Raw genomic sequence first — 14,129 nt, 5'->3', positions numbered from 1 at the left:
ACTTTTCTTTAACATCTTTGCCGAGGGTTCTTCCCTGTTGTTGCCCATGAGACAACTTTATGCCTTCTGTTTGCTCATGGGAAGAAACACTGGAATTAGACTGGAAGGGCCCAGGAGTTACTGATTTTTTTGGATCTTAGGTTGGTCTTTGAGGAGTTCAGTAAATCTATTTGTATTAGGCGATTTTTAGTCTTAAGTTTTTAATGTGTTTGCGTCTTACATCCAAGACTCCAGGTTCTTCTTGGACAAAGACTGTCTCATATAGTACTGTTGTGACCTTCATAGCCCCAAGCACAATGCTGAACACAGAGTAAAGGCTCATTAATTTTTAAATTTAAAAAGCAGAAAATGCACATTCTAACATTTTCAGCTTAATATTGAAGAGGTCTATTTAAATATAGCTCAGGTTCTGGAAGGACAACATAAAACAACAAGATCTTTTTAGATAAATGTGTCTAAAATTTAGAGACTGCCTGCGACACTAGATAGGGTGCTCTCAGTGGAAGAGAAATATAGTGAGTGCATCTGTCTTTTAGGAAGAGAATACATAAACAATGGTGTTTCATTGCTTATTTCTTTTCTTCTTTTTCTCTTTCTTTCTCTCTTTCTTTCTTTCTTTCTTTCTTTTTTTTTTTTTTTTTTTTTTTTTTTAATAGGGGCTGTATCCTGACTTACTGACCCGGAGGTGCTTGCTGCCATCATGGGAAATCAGCTCGCTGGCATTGCTCCTTCCCAGATCCTTTCTGTGGAAAGTTATTTCTCAGACATCCATGACTTTGAATATGATAAGAGCCTGGGGAGCACTCGGTTTTTTAAAGTTGCTCGAGCAAAGCACCGAGAAGGCCTAGTGGTTGTGAAGGTCTTTGCAATTCAGGATCCTACGTTGCCTTTAACCAGCTATAAACAGGAGCTGGAGGAACTGAAAATCAGGCTTCATTCTGCACAGAACTGTCTACCTTTTCAGAAAGCAGCAGAAAAAGCATCTGAGAAAGCAGCCATGCTCTTTAGGCAGTATGTGCGAGACAACCTCTATGATCGCATCAGTACTCGTCCGTTCTTAAACAATATAGAGAAGCGTTGGATTGCTTTCCAGATCCTAACAGCTGTGGACCAAGCACACAAATCTGGGGTCCGTCATGGGGACATCAAGACTGAGAATGTAATGGTTACCAGTTGGAATTGGGTCCTTCTAACTGATTTTGCCAGTTTTAAGCCCACTTACCTTCCAGAGGACAACCCTGCAGATTTCAACTATTTCTTTGACACTTCACGGAGGAGAACTTGTTACATTGCTCCTGAACGTTTTGTTGATGGTGGATTGTTTGCCACTGAGTTAGAATATATGAGAGATCCTTCAACTCCACTTGTAGACTTGAACAGTAATCAGAGAACAAGAGGAGAGTTGAAGCGGGCAATGGACATCTTTTCAGCAGGTATTTGAATTGGTCAGATTTGCCAAGGGGGGGATGTGCGTATATTTTAACTCTTGAACATCGAAATGTAGCTTTTTAAAAATCCCATATGTTGAAAAATTAATTTCTTGGTACCTCATACACTATTCAGATAGATACAGCAGTCTTTCATTGGACATGTTTAAATACCTATGAAATGCAGAGTCATTCAAATGCATAAGTCATTCAAATATTTAAGAAATATTTGAATTCTTCTTTTTGTATCAGGCACTTTTTTTTTTTTTTTTAAAGTCTATCCACAACATGCTTGAATTCACGACCCTGAGATCAAGAGTCACATGCTCTACCTACCAAGCCTGCCAGGTGCCCCCAGGCACTGTCTTAGGCACTAGAGACAGATGAATAGTTCTGTCTCTCAAGGTGTTTTATGTTTAATGGGGAGATAGATGCGTTATTGAAAAAGGACGCTTTAGTGCAATGTGATTTGCTATGGTCGTGATAAGAACCAGGTGCTATTACAGGAACCGATAAATATTTAAATTAGTCTCCATGGTATTGATGGATAGAGAGGCAGGATCAGGAAAGGCCTCTTTATTGGAAGGATGATACTTAAACTGAGACCTGAAAGATGATTGGGAGCTAGCTGTGGTAAGGGTAGTTTGTTTCAGGCAGAGGGTGTTGCTTATACAAAGTCTTGAAGACCAGAGCATGATGCACTGATTTATTAGGACACTTGAAGTAGTTTATCTGGAACATAAAGTATAGAGTGTGAGGTAAACAAGCCCCAGATCAGAAAGGGTCCGGCAGGCCCCTGCTAGCCTACAGGGATATTATCAGATATGTATCTTTGGTAAATGGGATGGAAAATGGGTTGCAGGGGAGCTACCCTGGAGCCCAGAAAACCAGCTACAAGTAAACTACCACCATCCAGGTAGGACGGGACCCTGACTGGCTTAAAGTTGTGACAGAATTGGAGAGAGAGTGGTGAAGAATAATGCTTCAGAGATAGTAGGTAGAATTGTTAGGACTTGGTGATTGATGGGGGGTCAAGTCAAGAACACTTCTTTCACTCTAGCTTGGGGAACTGGGTGGATCCGGGTGATGGATGATGGGTGATGGTCACTGACATTGGAGACATAGGAGGAAGAACAGGTAGAGGGGATGGGAACATGATGAAGTCTCTTAGATACATTGAGTTGAAGGTGCCTGGGGGATATCCAGGAGAAGATGTACAACAGACAGTTGATTTATAATAAAAGTTTGGTGCCTAGAGATTTGGGATAGAGGTGGAGATACTACCAGGAAATAGGTAGTAATTGTAGTCAAGGGAATGGATTTGTAACAAGGGAGAGTTTGTAAAGAAGTGATTCTTAAGCTTTTTTGGGGATCCCCTTAAGTAATTTGATGAAATCAGTGGCCTCCTTCTCTAGAGGAGAGTACCGTGCATTAATATCATACACAGACCACTTGAAGCCAGGCCATGGATTTCAGATTATCTGTGAATTTTTAGGAAGAGAAATGGGCTGAAGATGGTATCCTGGGGAATACCATGTGAACTCTGGTATCAGTGCCATTTTAAGTTTTGCAAAGGTTGGGTTTAATCTTTTTCCCACCTGTAGGTTTGCCGCAGAGAAAACTTAAATTGAACTGTTTTTTAGATTACTTAGGAAAAGTAACATAATTAATAAATAAGTGTATTTCATTGAGGGGATTGAATAAGAGTTGTTACACAGAATTATACCCGTGTTGGTACACTCACAAATCTATGTCCCAAGGTAATACCAAGGGGGGTGTTTTGGATAAGATAGAGTTAGCCTCTACGCTGTAAGTATAACAAGATTAGAAATGTAATTCATCAGAGTCCCAAAGTTTTTGGTCAGTGAATTCATCTAAATTTTGAACCATTTTTACATTTTAAACTTACTAAGTATTCTGTAAATAGGACTCTTTTAGCGTAGAAATGTGATCACGTTTTGACCTTGGCATCACTTGCAGGCTTAAAATTTTTGTTAAAAATTATTTATTTTGATATAGGCTTTTTAAAAAGAAAATGAGGTGTGATTGGCACATAACATATTCCTGTGACTTTTAACTGGAAGTTTGTTTTAAAATTTCAAGGGTCGATGAGATGTGTATATTTATCCTTTCTGTGTGCATTATAGTTCCATAAACTTCAACAGAATTCTTAGTATTTGTTTTTCCAGGCTAGAGTCCTATGCTGTTTTGGTTGAAGATAGACCCTTTCGTTTCTTTGAAAGAGGTGGGTGGGATGTGTCCACCTCCTACAGCTCGGGTTTTAAATGTTAACTTTCCCCCATCTTGATGCATATCCATGGTTCCTGGCTGCTAGTTTAGGAGAATAGTATATATTCTCTGGTCATATAAACGGGCGGAGCCTTTTTCCTGGAGATCTTTCATTCATATGCTTGACAAATATTTGAGCATTCTGTGTTTATTATGTATGAGACACTGTTGTAAAGATGTTGGGAGTATGGCTGTGAATAAGACTGACAATTTTTTTGCCCTTAAGGAGCAGAAAACGTTCTAGTGGAGGAGAGAGAATAAACAAGTAAGGAAGTTAATTTTTATCAGTGATAAGAATGTGACAAAAGTTGGACTTCTAAGTGTTAATGACAAGGGCTGGTAGGAGACTACTTTAGATAAAATGGTCTGAAAAGACCTCTCTAAGAAGGTAACATTTGAGCTAATATCTGAATTATAAGGACTTAGTGTTGATAAAAACACCTTGAACAATTTGTTCCATAGGGAAATACCACCTAATAACACCTATTCCAGAACAACGTTCTAAAAATTGCAAGAAAAAAGTCCTGTATTCAACTCTGTATTAGTCTGCTGGGGCTGTCATGACAAAATACCCCAGCCTTTGTAGCTTAAACAAGAGTTTATTTTGTTCCAGCACTGGAGGCTGGAAGTCCAAGATCAAGGTGCCAGCAGGATTGATTTCTCCTGAAGCCACTCTTCCGTGTTGCAGATGGCTACATTCTCACTGTGTACTCATATGGACTCTTCCCTGGTACATCTTATAAGGACACCAGTCAAAATGACTAGAGCCCCATCATGTAGCTTCAATTACCTCTTTAAAGGCCCTATCACCTGTATTTAGTTAGGTTCAGGTACTGGGTGTTAGGGCTTAAATATATGAATTTTGGGGTGTGGGGAGACACAATTCAGTTGTAAATAGTGAAACATAGCTATGTTTCTTTCTCTTTCTGACTATTTGGAAATTATTTCAAACTTACAAACTTGAAAAACTTGAAAAAATAAAAATAAAAATTAAAAAAAAAAAAAAAACTTGAAAAAAAAAAAATCCCCAGATTCATTTGTTAACATTTTGCTCCACTTGCTTTATTACTTGTACATTATTTTTGCACTCCTGCCCCACCCCACCCCCCATGATTTTTTTCCTAAGTTCTGTACATCATGGCCCTTTACCTCTAGATACTTCAGTATGTATTTCCTAAGATACTAGTTTCCTAACACTACGCTTATGTAATTGTGTGTTGCAGTTATGAACTGCAGCAAATTTAACATTGATAAATAATTTACAGTTTTAATTCTAATTTTGTTTTTGACCCAGTATTGTCCCTTATAGAATTTTAACTGCTCCAAGACAGGACCCAGTCTAGGGTTTGGTATTGTATTTAGTTGTCATGTTTCTTTACCTTCTTTTTTGATGTGGACCATTTTTTTTTTTTTAATGTTTGTTTATTTTGAGAGAGAGATGAAGAGAGAGAATCTCAAGCAGGCTTTGCACTGTCAGGGCGGAGCCTGATGTGGGACTCTGAGATCATGACCTGAGCCAAAATCAAGAGTTGGACACTTAACTGACTGAGGCACCCAGTCACTCCAGTGTGGAACATTTGCACAGCCTTTTTTTTGTCAGCATGACATTGACATTTTTTGAAGAATACATCTCCTCTTAAATTTTTAAAAATTATTTTTATACTTTTTATCTTAAACAATAGAAGTTGCAAAAATAGTGAAGAATGCTTCTCCCAGCTTCCCCCACTAGTGATACCATATATGACTGTAGTGCCACATCAAAATCCGAAATTGACATTGGAGCATTACTGCTAACTAGATACAGGCCTTACTCAGTTTTCACTGGCTTTTACCTGCATTTTGTGTGTGTGTGTGTGTGTGTGTGTGTGTGGTTGTGTGCACTCATGCAACCTCCACCTCTTTGTTTTTTAATAGAATGTACCTCATTTGGGGTTTGTGTGATTTTTCCTTTTGAATAGATTGAGGTTATTCATTCTCAGTAGTATACTATATATGTGATGATGCATCTCACAGTATCACATCAACGGGCAAATGGTGTTTGTTGGTGATGTTAATTTTGATCACCTGGTCAAGGTCTTGCCTGATTCTCCCCTCTATTGCTACTTCCTGTTTTTTTTGTTTTTTTGTTTTTTGTTTTTTTTAGTCCCTTGCAACTAATAAGCAGCCTGTGGAAGAAACTTTTAAGACCATGCAAATACACTGCCAGTCATCACAACTTCTTGATTTGGCATCTTTTGATGATGCTTGCCTGATCTTGTCTTTACTTGACGGTTGCAAATGATGATTTTCCAAGTCCAGCACTTCCTTCACATTTACCAGTAGGCGCTCAGCATTCTAACATGCTCAGGTGTCTTCTCTTTCCTTTCCTTTTTTTTTTTATTATTCGTATGGACTTGTTAGCATTTGGGGGGGGGGGATTTTTGTTTCTGTATTCATTGGAAATATTGGTCTATAGTGTTCTTTTCTTGTGATGTCTTTGGTTTGGTACCAGGGTAATTCTGTATTGAGAAGTGTTCCCTCTTCTCCTGTGTTTGGGGGGACAATTTGTCAAGAATGGGTAAGAATTTTAATATTTGACAGACTGCGAAGCCTCTTTTAAGGCATCTTGTCTGAGGCTTTTCTTTTGTGGAAAGTTTATTATTAATTCAATTTCTTGACTGGAAGGTCTATTCAGATTTTCTGTTTCTTTTTGAGTCAGCTTTGATAATCTGTATCTTTCCAGGAATCTGTCCATTTAAATTAGGTTATCTAATTTGTTGGTATATAGTTGTTCAAAATACAGTTCTTTTTCATTTCTGTAAGGTTGGTAGTATGTTCCCCCCCTTTTTTTGCCTGACTTTAGTAGTTTGAGATATTTGTCTTCTTTGTAAGAGTTTGTCAATTTTGTTGAGCTTTTCAAAGCACCAACCTTTGACTTTGTTGGTGTTCTCCGTTGTTTTTTATTCTCTGTTTCACAAATTTCTGTGCCAAAGTATTTATTATTCCTTTCCTTCTGTTTGCTTTGGTTAGTTTAATTTTCTTGTTTCTTAAGGTTAGGTTATTGTTTTGCTGTCTTTTTTACCATAGGTGTTTATAGCTGCATATTTCCTCTAAATACTGTTTTATTGCATCCTGTATGTTTTTTTTATATTATTATTTGAATTCAAGTTAGTTAACATACAGTGTAGTCTTGGCTTCAGGAGTAGAACCCAGTGATTCATCTCTTACATATGACACCTGGTGCTCATCTCAAAAATGCCCTCCCTTACTACATGGCAATGAGAAAGAACGAAATATGGCCTTTTGTAGCAACGTGGATGGAACTGGAGAGTGTTATGCTAAGTGAAATAAGTCAGGCAGAGAAAGACAGATACCATATGTTTTCACTCATATGTGGATCCTGAGAAACTTAACAGAAACCCATGGAGGAGGTTAGAGTGGGAGAGAGCCAAAGCATAAGAGACTCTTAAAAACTGAGAACAAACTGAGGGTTGATGGGGGGTGGGAGGGAGTGGAGGGTGGGTGATGGGTGTTGAGGAGGGCACCTTTTGGGATGAGCATTGGGTGTTGTATGGAAACCAATTTGACAATAAATTTCATATATTGAAAAAAAAATTAAAAAAAAAATGCCCTCCTTAATGCCCATCACCCATTTAGCCCATCCCCCCACCCATCTCCCCTCCAGCAACCCTCAATTTGTTCTCTGTATTTAAGAGTCTCTTATGGTTTGCCTCCCTCTCTGTTTTTATCTTATTTTACCTTCCCTTCCTCTGTGTTCATCTGTTGTTTCTCAAATTCCACATGAGTGAAATCATATGACACCTGTCTTTCTCTGACTGGTTTATTTTGCTTAGTATAATACTCTGTAGTTCCATCCACATTGTGCAAATGGCAAGATTTCATTCTTTTTGATCAAGTAGTATTCCATTGGGTGTGTGTGTGTGTGTGTGTGTATAAATATACACACCACATCTTCTTTATCCAGTGGACATTTGGGTTCTGTCCATATTTGGCTATTGTTGATAGCACTGCTATAAACTTTGGGGTGCATGTGCCTCTTTGAATCAGCATTTTTTTTATCTTTTGGGTAAATATCTAGTAATTCAATTGTAATTAATTAAAAAATTAGTGTTTTTAACTTTTTTGAGGAACCTCCATACTGTTTTCCAGAGTGGCTGCACCAGTTTGCATACCTACCAGCAGTGCAAAAGAGTTCCCCTTTCTCCGCATCCTCACCAACATCTGTTCTTTACTGAGTTGTTAATTTCATCCTATATGTTTATGTTGTGTTTTCATTTTCATTAATCCAAAGTATTTTTCTAATTTCCCTTTGATTCATTGGTTATTTGGGAATGTGTTAATTTCTACAGAGTTTTGAATTTTTCAAGCTTTCTTCTGTCACTGATTTTTTATCTCATTCCATTGTCATTTGAAGGACATGATTTGTATGTCAGTCCTTTAAAACTTACTGAGGCTTGTTTTATGACCTAGCATATAGTCTAATCTGGACTATATTAGACACACTTCCATGTGTCCCTGAGAAGAATTTGTATTCTGCTGTTGTGAGATATTCTTTTGATGTCTCTGTTAGATCCCATCGGTTTGTTAGTGTTGGTCTGGTCTTCTATTTTCCTTCTTGCTTATGGTGTTTTTAATAGCTATTTTAAGTCTTTTATTCTAAATCTTCACACTGTACAGGAAAAAATTAGAAATTTATTGAGTGTTTATTATGTGTCAGGAACTGTTTTAGTTCCTGGAAATTTTTTAGTGAGCAAAATAGACAAAAATCCCTTCCTCATGGAGTTTACATTCTAGTGGGTATACAGACAAAGAAAATAAATAAGTAATATATTTAATTTATCAGTTGGTACTGTGGGGAGAAACAGGGAAAGGGAAAAGGGAATGTGTCAGGCAAGAAGTATGGGGTAGTTTATGTACTGCTAATCTCCTAAATGACATTTGATGAGAGATCTGAAGGAAGAGGAGGTGTAAGCCAGGTGGATTTTTGGGGGAGTAGCATTCCAGGCAGAGGGACCAGCAAATGCAGAGTTTGTGAGCTAAGGTTATTTAAGGATATCTTTCAGGCTCGTGAAATGCAGTCGTATGATTCAGTGAAACTGCTTTGTCCTTTTGGGAATGTAGATACATTTTTTTTTTATTACTTGTTTGAAGATTATGTAAGTGCAAAATGATTGGGTTCTCTTTCTCCCTCTCTAGTCTTGGAGCCGTACTTTGTAGCACTCTTCTCATGTTTGTTCACTAGTTTATTTTATGTCTCTCTTCCTAGAATGAAAGCTTCATGAGGGCAAGGATTTTATCTGTTATATGCACTGCTAGTGTATAGTAGACACTTAATAACTTTTTGTTTGAGGTGAAAAAATGAGTGGTCAGATATGACTTCTCAGTTCCTTCTGAACTTAATGTCTGCAAGTCCATACTTTAAAAAAACATCGTATTCCTTGTGGCTTGTACTCTGTCTCTAAGTATATGTGTGTATAATATACAAACGTATTCATTTTAGATGAGAGAGCTAGGAAGTAATTTTATTTTATTTTTTTTAAGACCGAGAAAAATTCTGTGGGCTTCTTTTGACTTTAAACTTTTAGAAACTGATACAAGGCAGTAGACATTTTCCCTGTCTTACTTGACTATAGTTGTATATTGCATTAAAATTTTTAATTCAGTTTACTTTGAGTTTTGCATTTTGAGTTTTACAAATATTCTGAATTCTTGATCTATATTACAAGTATCTTGCATTGCATTTTTAATGGAATTGTATCTGTTGTTTTTCAGGTTGTGTTATAGCTGAGCTTTTTACAGAAGGTGTACCGCTGTTTGATCTTTCTCAACTTCTGGCTTACAGAAATGGACAATTTTTCCCGGAACAAGTACTAAATAAAATTGAAGATCGCAGTATCAGAGAATTGGTAACTATGCAACAAGTATTCTCCATTAAGTTTTAATAGAATTATGTTCTCACTTTTGCATTAGATAGCTCTCTGGAGTTTTATGAATTTGGAGCAAAGCAATAAAGCATAGACTATTATGAATAGCCTATTTTTTTTTTAATGTTTCTTTGTTTTTGAGAGTGAGAGAGAACACAAGCAAGGGAAGGGTAGAGAGAGAGAGGGAAACACAGAATCCAAAGCAGGCTCCAGGCTCTGAGCTGTCGGCACAGAGCCCGGTGTGGGGCTCGAACTCACGGACTTTGAGATCATGACCTGAACCAAAGGTGGATGTTTAACCAACTGAGCCACCCAGGCGCCCCTGCCAAACAGCCTATTTTTGTTTGTTAGGGGGAAATGTATAATATTTTTCTCTTTTTTAGGCATAGAGCTCATTTGGCTTTTATTTTATTTTATTTTATTTTATTTTATTTTATTTTATTTTATTTTATTTTATTTTATTTTAATTTTATTTATTTTAAAGTTTATTTATTTATTTTGAGAGAGTCAGAAACAGAGCAAGTGGGGAGAGGCAGAGAGAGAGGGAGAGAGAGGGAATCCCAAGCAGGCTCAGTGCTGCTAGCACAGAGCCTGAGTGGGGCTCGAACTCACGAAACTGTGAGATCATGACCTGAGCCGAAACTGAGTCAGATGCCTAACCGATTGAGCCACCCAGGTGCCCCAGAGCTCATGTGGCTAATTTCATGTGTATATAAACACACATAATTTTATACATACACACACGTCTATAGCTCTGCTTTGGATAGATTTGGAAGGAGGTGCCTGGGGGTTAGAGATGTTGTCTAGGATAGAACTTGCTAGTAAGAAATGAAGAAGGCATATATCTAAAATGAAAGAGACAGTAAACATCAACTTGAATATAATGCAGTAGGATAATGCCATTTCATATAGAAGCACCTAGCTTGGTATGCCTCTCTTGACCCTCGAGGCTGTTCTGGAAGGTAAAGCTATAGAATCACTAATTAGTCTAGCAGAACAGATACGAGGACTTCTGTGGGAGGTTACATAAGCCGTTTATCCACCTTAACTGTTTGAGGGGATCTTTATTACATCAGTACGGTAACTGAGGCTTGTGATGATGACTCTCAGTCATGGAAAGTTCATAGTATATTTAAAATATTCTATAGTAAGGTAGGGGATATAGAATACATTTTAATTTCTCTTACAAATGGCAAGTATGAAAAATAAGATGTTTTAAAGGAAGCCAGTTTAGCTCATTTTCAGTGAAAACTGCCCTGGCTGTTCTGTCTTTGGGTACGTCACTCATGTGTCATGTTACATTGGCTAAGTGACTTCCTGAATTTGGGCCTGTGTTTTCTTAACTCTGAAAGGAGTGAATTTGGCTAATCTTTAAGGCTTAATCTGAATGTGAGAGGAATTCTGTCAAGTCACTTTTCCTAATATTTATAGTGCATTTGATTCCCTGCAAGTTCAATGCTAGGTTCCTATTTACAAAGAAACAGAAAGCTCAAATAACTAGATACATTTTTATGGTATTTTGAGCATTTAAATAATGCCTGAGTATGAAGGTCTAGGAAAAATAAAACTGTGCTCTCTGTATATTGAGAGAAAGTTATTTCTCTAAGACACCAGAAAACATATGATAAGCTCGAGTTAGGTATATCATTTCCCATGTTTGTAGGATTTAACAGCTTTTTTATATTGCTTGAAAAGTTTGAATCACTTATCCCCTTTTTGACCAGAGTCTAGAGCTACACTGAAACCATATATTCCCCTCGACTTGTGGTATTAAGACTTTAAATCAGAACTCTGATATGTAAATAGATTTTAGTGGTTCTTTTATTCTTTTCAGATTGTGTATAATTTTGTATGTAAAAATATTGTGTATACATTTTTTTTTCTAGAGAAAAACCCATTGTTTTTCTCAGATTCTCAGTGGTATTTCCTGCTCAGAAATGTTTTAAGAATCCTTGAGTTGTGGGCACCAATGTATTACTTCCCTGTCTTAATAAACAGGGAATGCTGAACAGGGTATATCTCCTCTCTGTGTCTGGGCCATCTGTAATACATTACTACATAATTTCCTGTTGCTTGGTAGGATGGTTGTAGATCATATATTACAGTCAGGTTCTGAAAGTAGTTTGAAAGGCAAAGATGGTGAAGAGTCTGAATTACCTCAGAAATCCTTTATGTCATGTGTAAGTTGCCCTTGTAGCTGTCATCTGATTTAATCTGCTGTTCTCAAATCTGTTTTTTACTCCTTTTCTCTCCTTGGTGTAGGTAACTCAGATGATTCATCGTGAGCCAGATAAACGTTTAGGGGCAGAAGATTACCTAAAGCAGCAGCGTGGCAATGCCTTTCCTGAAATATTTTACACTTTCCTTCAGCCCTACATGGCCCAGTTTGCCAAGGAGACATTTCTTTCTGCCGATGAGCGCATTCTGGTTATACGGAAGGATTTGGGCAACATTATTCACAATCTCTGTGGACATGATCTGCCGGAAAAAGCAGAAGGAGAGCCTAAGGAAAATGGGCTGGTTATCTTGGTGTCTGTTATAACATCCTGTCTGCAGACCCTTAAATACTGCGATTCCAAACTTGCTGCTTTGGAACTTATTCTCCATTTGGCCCCAAGATTAAGTGTAGAAATTCTTTTGGACCGTATTACTCCATATCTTTTGCATTTTAGCAATGACTCTGTTCCTAGAGTGAGGGCTGAAGCCTTGAGGACATTGACTAAAGTTCTTGCCCTTGTCAAAGAGGTTCCTCGAAATGATGTCAATATCTATCCGGAATATATTCTGCCAGGCATAGCCCACTTAGCCCAAGATGATGCCACTATTGTTAGACTAGCCTATGCTGGTAAGAGTTTATTGTCCAAGAAATAGCCACTCATGTTTTTGAAGTTAGTGACTCTAATACGTCTTATTTCTCTGATTTCTTTGGGAATTCCAAGGGTGCATTGTGGTCCTTGAACTGTTTGTGTACAGTGTAATAATTTTTATAGCTGATCTCTTCCTGGGACTCCACTTTTGTGTGTATTCTTTTTTGATCAGAATTATCAAGTGAAAGTATATAATGCAGAATCTTACGATTTTACTGGGTATACTACATTTAATTGGGAGTAAGACCGATGTTTACAAGTATGTGCTCTGATCTAGTGTCTTTAGGCCTTTATAAAATTTCTCTGAACAGATCTGCTAGTTTGAATATCAGCTTTAGGATACAGGTCTATTGCTGTTGCAAAAGACAAATTTTGCTGGATAATTTGATGTTGAAAGAACTTAGCCTATTACTGAATTTTAAGGTCCTTTACTATAGTGCTTAATTAAGGTGTGTGACTTCTTTGTGATGAGGTTATAACACTCCCACATGGTTGTTGTTTTTTAAATTTTTTGTAATGTTTATTTTATTTTTGAGAGAGAGCATGGCGGGGGAGGGATAGAGAGAGGGAGACACAGAATTTGAAGCAGGCCCCAGGCTCCGAGCTGTCAGCACAGAGCCCAGTGCAGGGCTTGAACTCACTGCGAGATCATGACCTGAGCCAAAGTCTGATGCTCAACTGACTGAGCCACCTAGGCGCCCCACACACCCACCTGTTTTACTTGTAATTCCTCCTCATAAAATCAAGTGATACAGATCGATGTTTTTAGCTCCCCAGATTAATTTTGCATACTTTTTTTTGAGTGGAAAATGTCCCTGAAACATTAACATAATTTGTAGTTTATTTCCAATATCTGCTGGAAATCAGGGATTCTGTTTTGGTCTTTGTAAATAGTACATAATATGGTGATGATACTGTTACTTTTTTTGAAAGATACTAGGTTTATTAATTGTAGTCTTAGCCTGTCATTATCTTAATGGAAGATATGAAAAATGGTCTTTGGACTCTGGCCTTATCTCTAGGCACATCCACAAAGTGATTGGTGTTTGTTGAGTTTTTTTTTTCCTATATGTATATTTTTATTTATATTTATCCATTGCCTATTATTTATGGTTTCTGGTTTCCATAGCTGTACATGTCAGGCCTAAAAAATGCAGAATTTCTTTAATATACATATATTTTAGTTTATCATTTGTAACAAGCGTATTTATAATTCATTTTGCAAATATAAATAATTGAACTAGATAGAATTAAATAAAAATGTGTAAGTTTTAAAAACAAGTTATATCTTTCTTTAGTGTTTTGTGACCTACTGTTGGTCTTAGTTTGTTCTCAGTTGTGTTAAATAGTTAAGGTTCTGATGTGTAGGTGCTATATTAACATAGTGACAGTCAGTTACTAATAGTGATAGCATAAAAATAATAGTTACTATTTATTAAAAACCCTGTGTGTCAGAGCATCTACTGCTCAAGTTTGCAAGGATTGGTTGCAAGAGATATATAGATTTTAAGGTAGAGTCCAGATTCTAAGATACATGGGTTTTAAGAGTCTAAGATTTATATATCTCTTGCAACAAACCCTTGCAACCATGTTGAACAATAGATGTTATATTACTTTCATTT

General features: G+C 37.1%; 1 protein-coding gene across 2 annotated transcripts in view; it reads left to right on the top strand.

Annotated features, from left to right (window-relative positions):
* Positions 1 to 14,129, top strand: part of PIK3R4 (phosphoinositide-3-kinase regulatory subunit 4) — a 207,482-nt gene that overhangs the window by 135,065 nt on the left and 58,288 nt on the right. For both annotated transcript variants that reach the window (XM_047875523.1, XM_047875522.1), the window contains 3 exons: positions 657 to 1,433; positions 9,489 to 9,622; positions 11,903 to 12,485. In XM_047875523.1, the coding sequence (XP_047731479.1) occupies positions 701 to 1,433; positions 9,489 to 9,622; positions 11,903 to 12,485 (1,450 nt within the window). In that variant the 5' untranslated portion in view covers positions 657 to 700. The remainder of the gene's footprint in view (positions 1 to 656; positions 1,434 to 9,488; positions 9,623 to 11,902; positions 12,486 to 14,129) is intronic.

The sequence above is a fragment of the Prionailurus viverrinus genome, chromosome C2 (assembly GCF_022837055.1).
Source record: "Prionailurus viverrinus isolate Anna chromosome C2, UM_Priviv_1.0, whole genome shotgun sequence".
Taxonomy (NCBI): domain Eukaryota; kingdom Metazoa; phylum Chordata; class Mammalia; order Carnivora; family Felidae; genus Prionailurus; species Prionailurus viverrinus.
The sequence above is the reverse complement of the archived record's forward strand: the minus strand, read 5'-3'. Positions and strand labels throughout refer to the sequence as shown.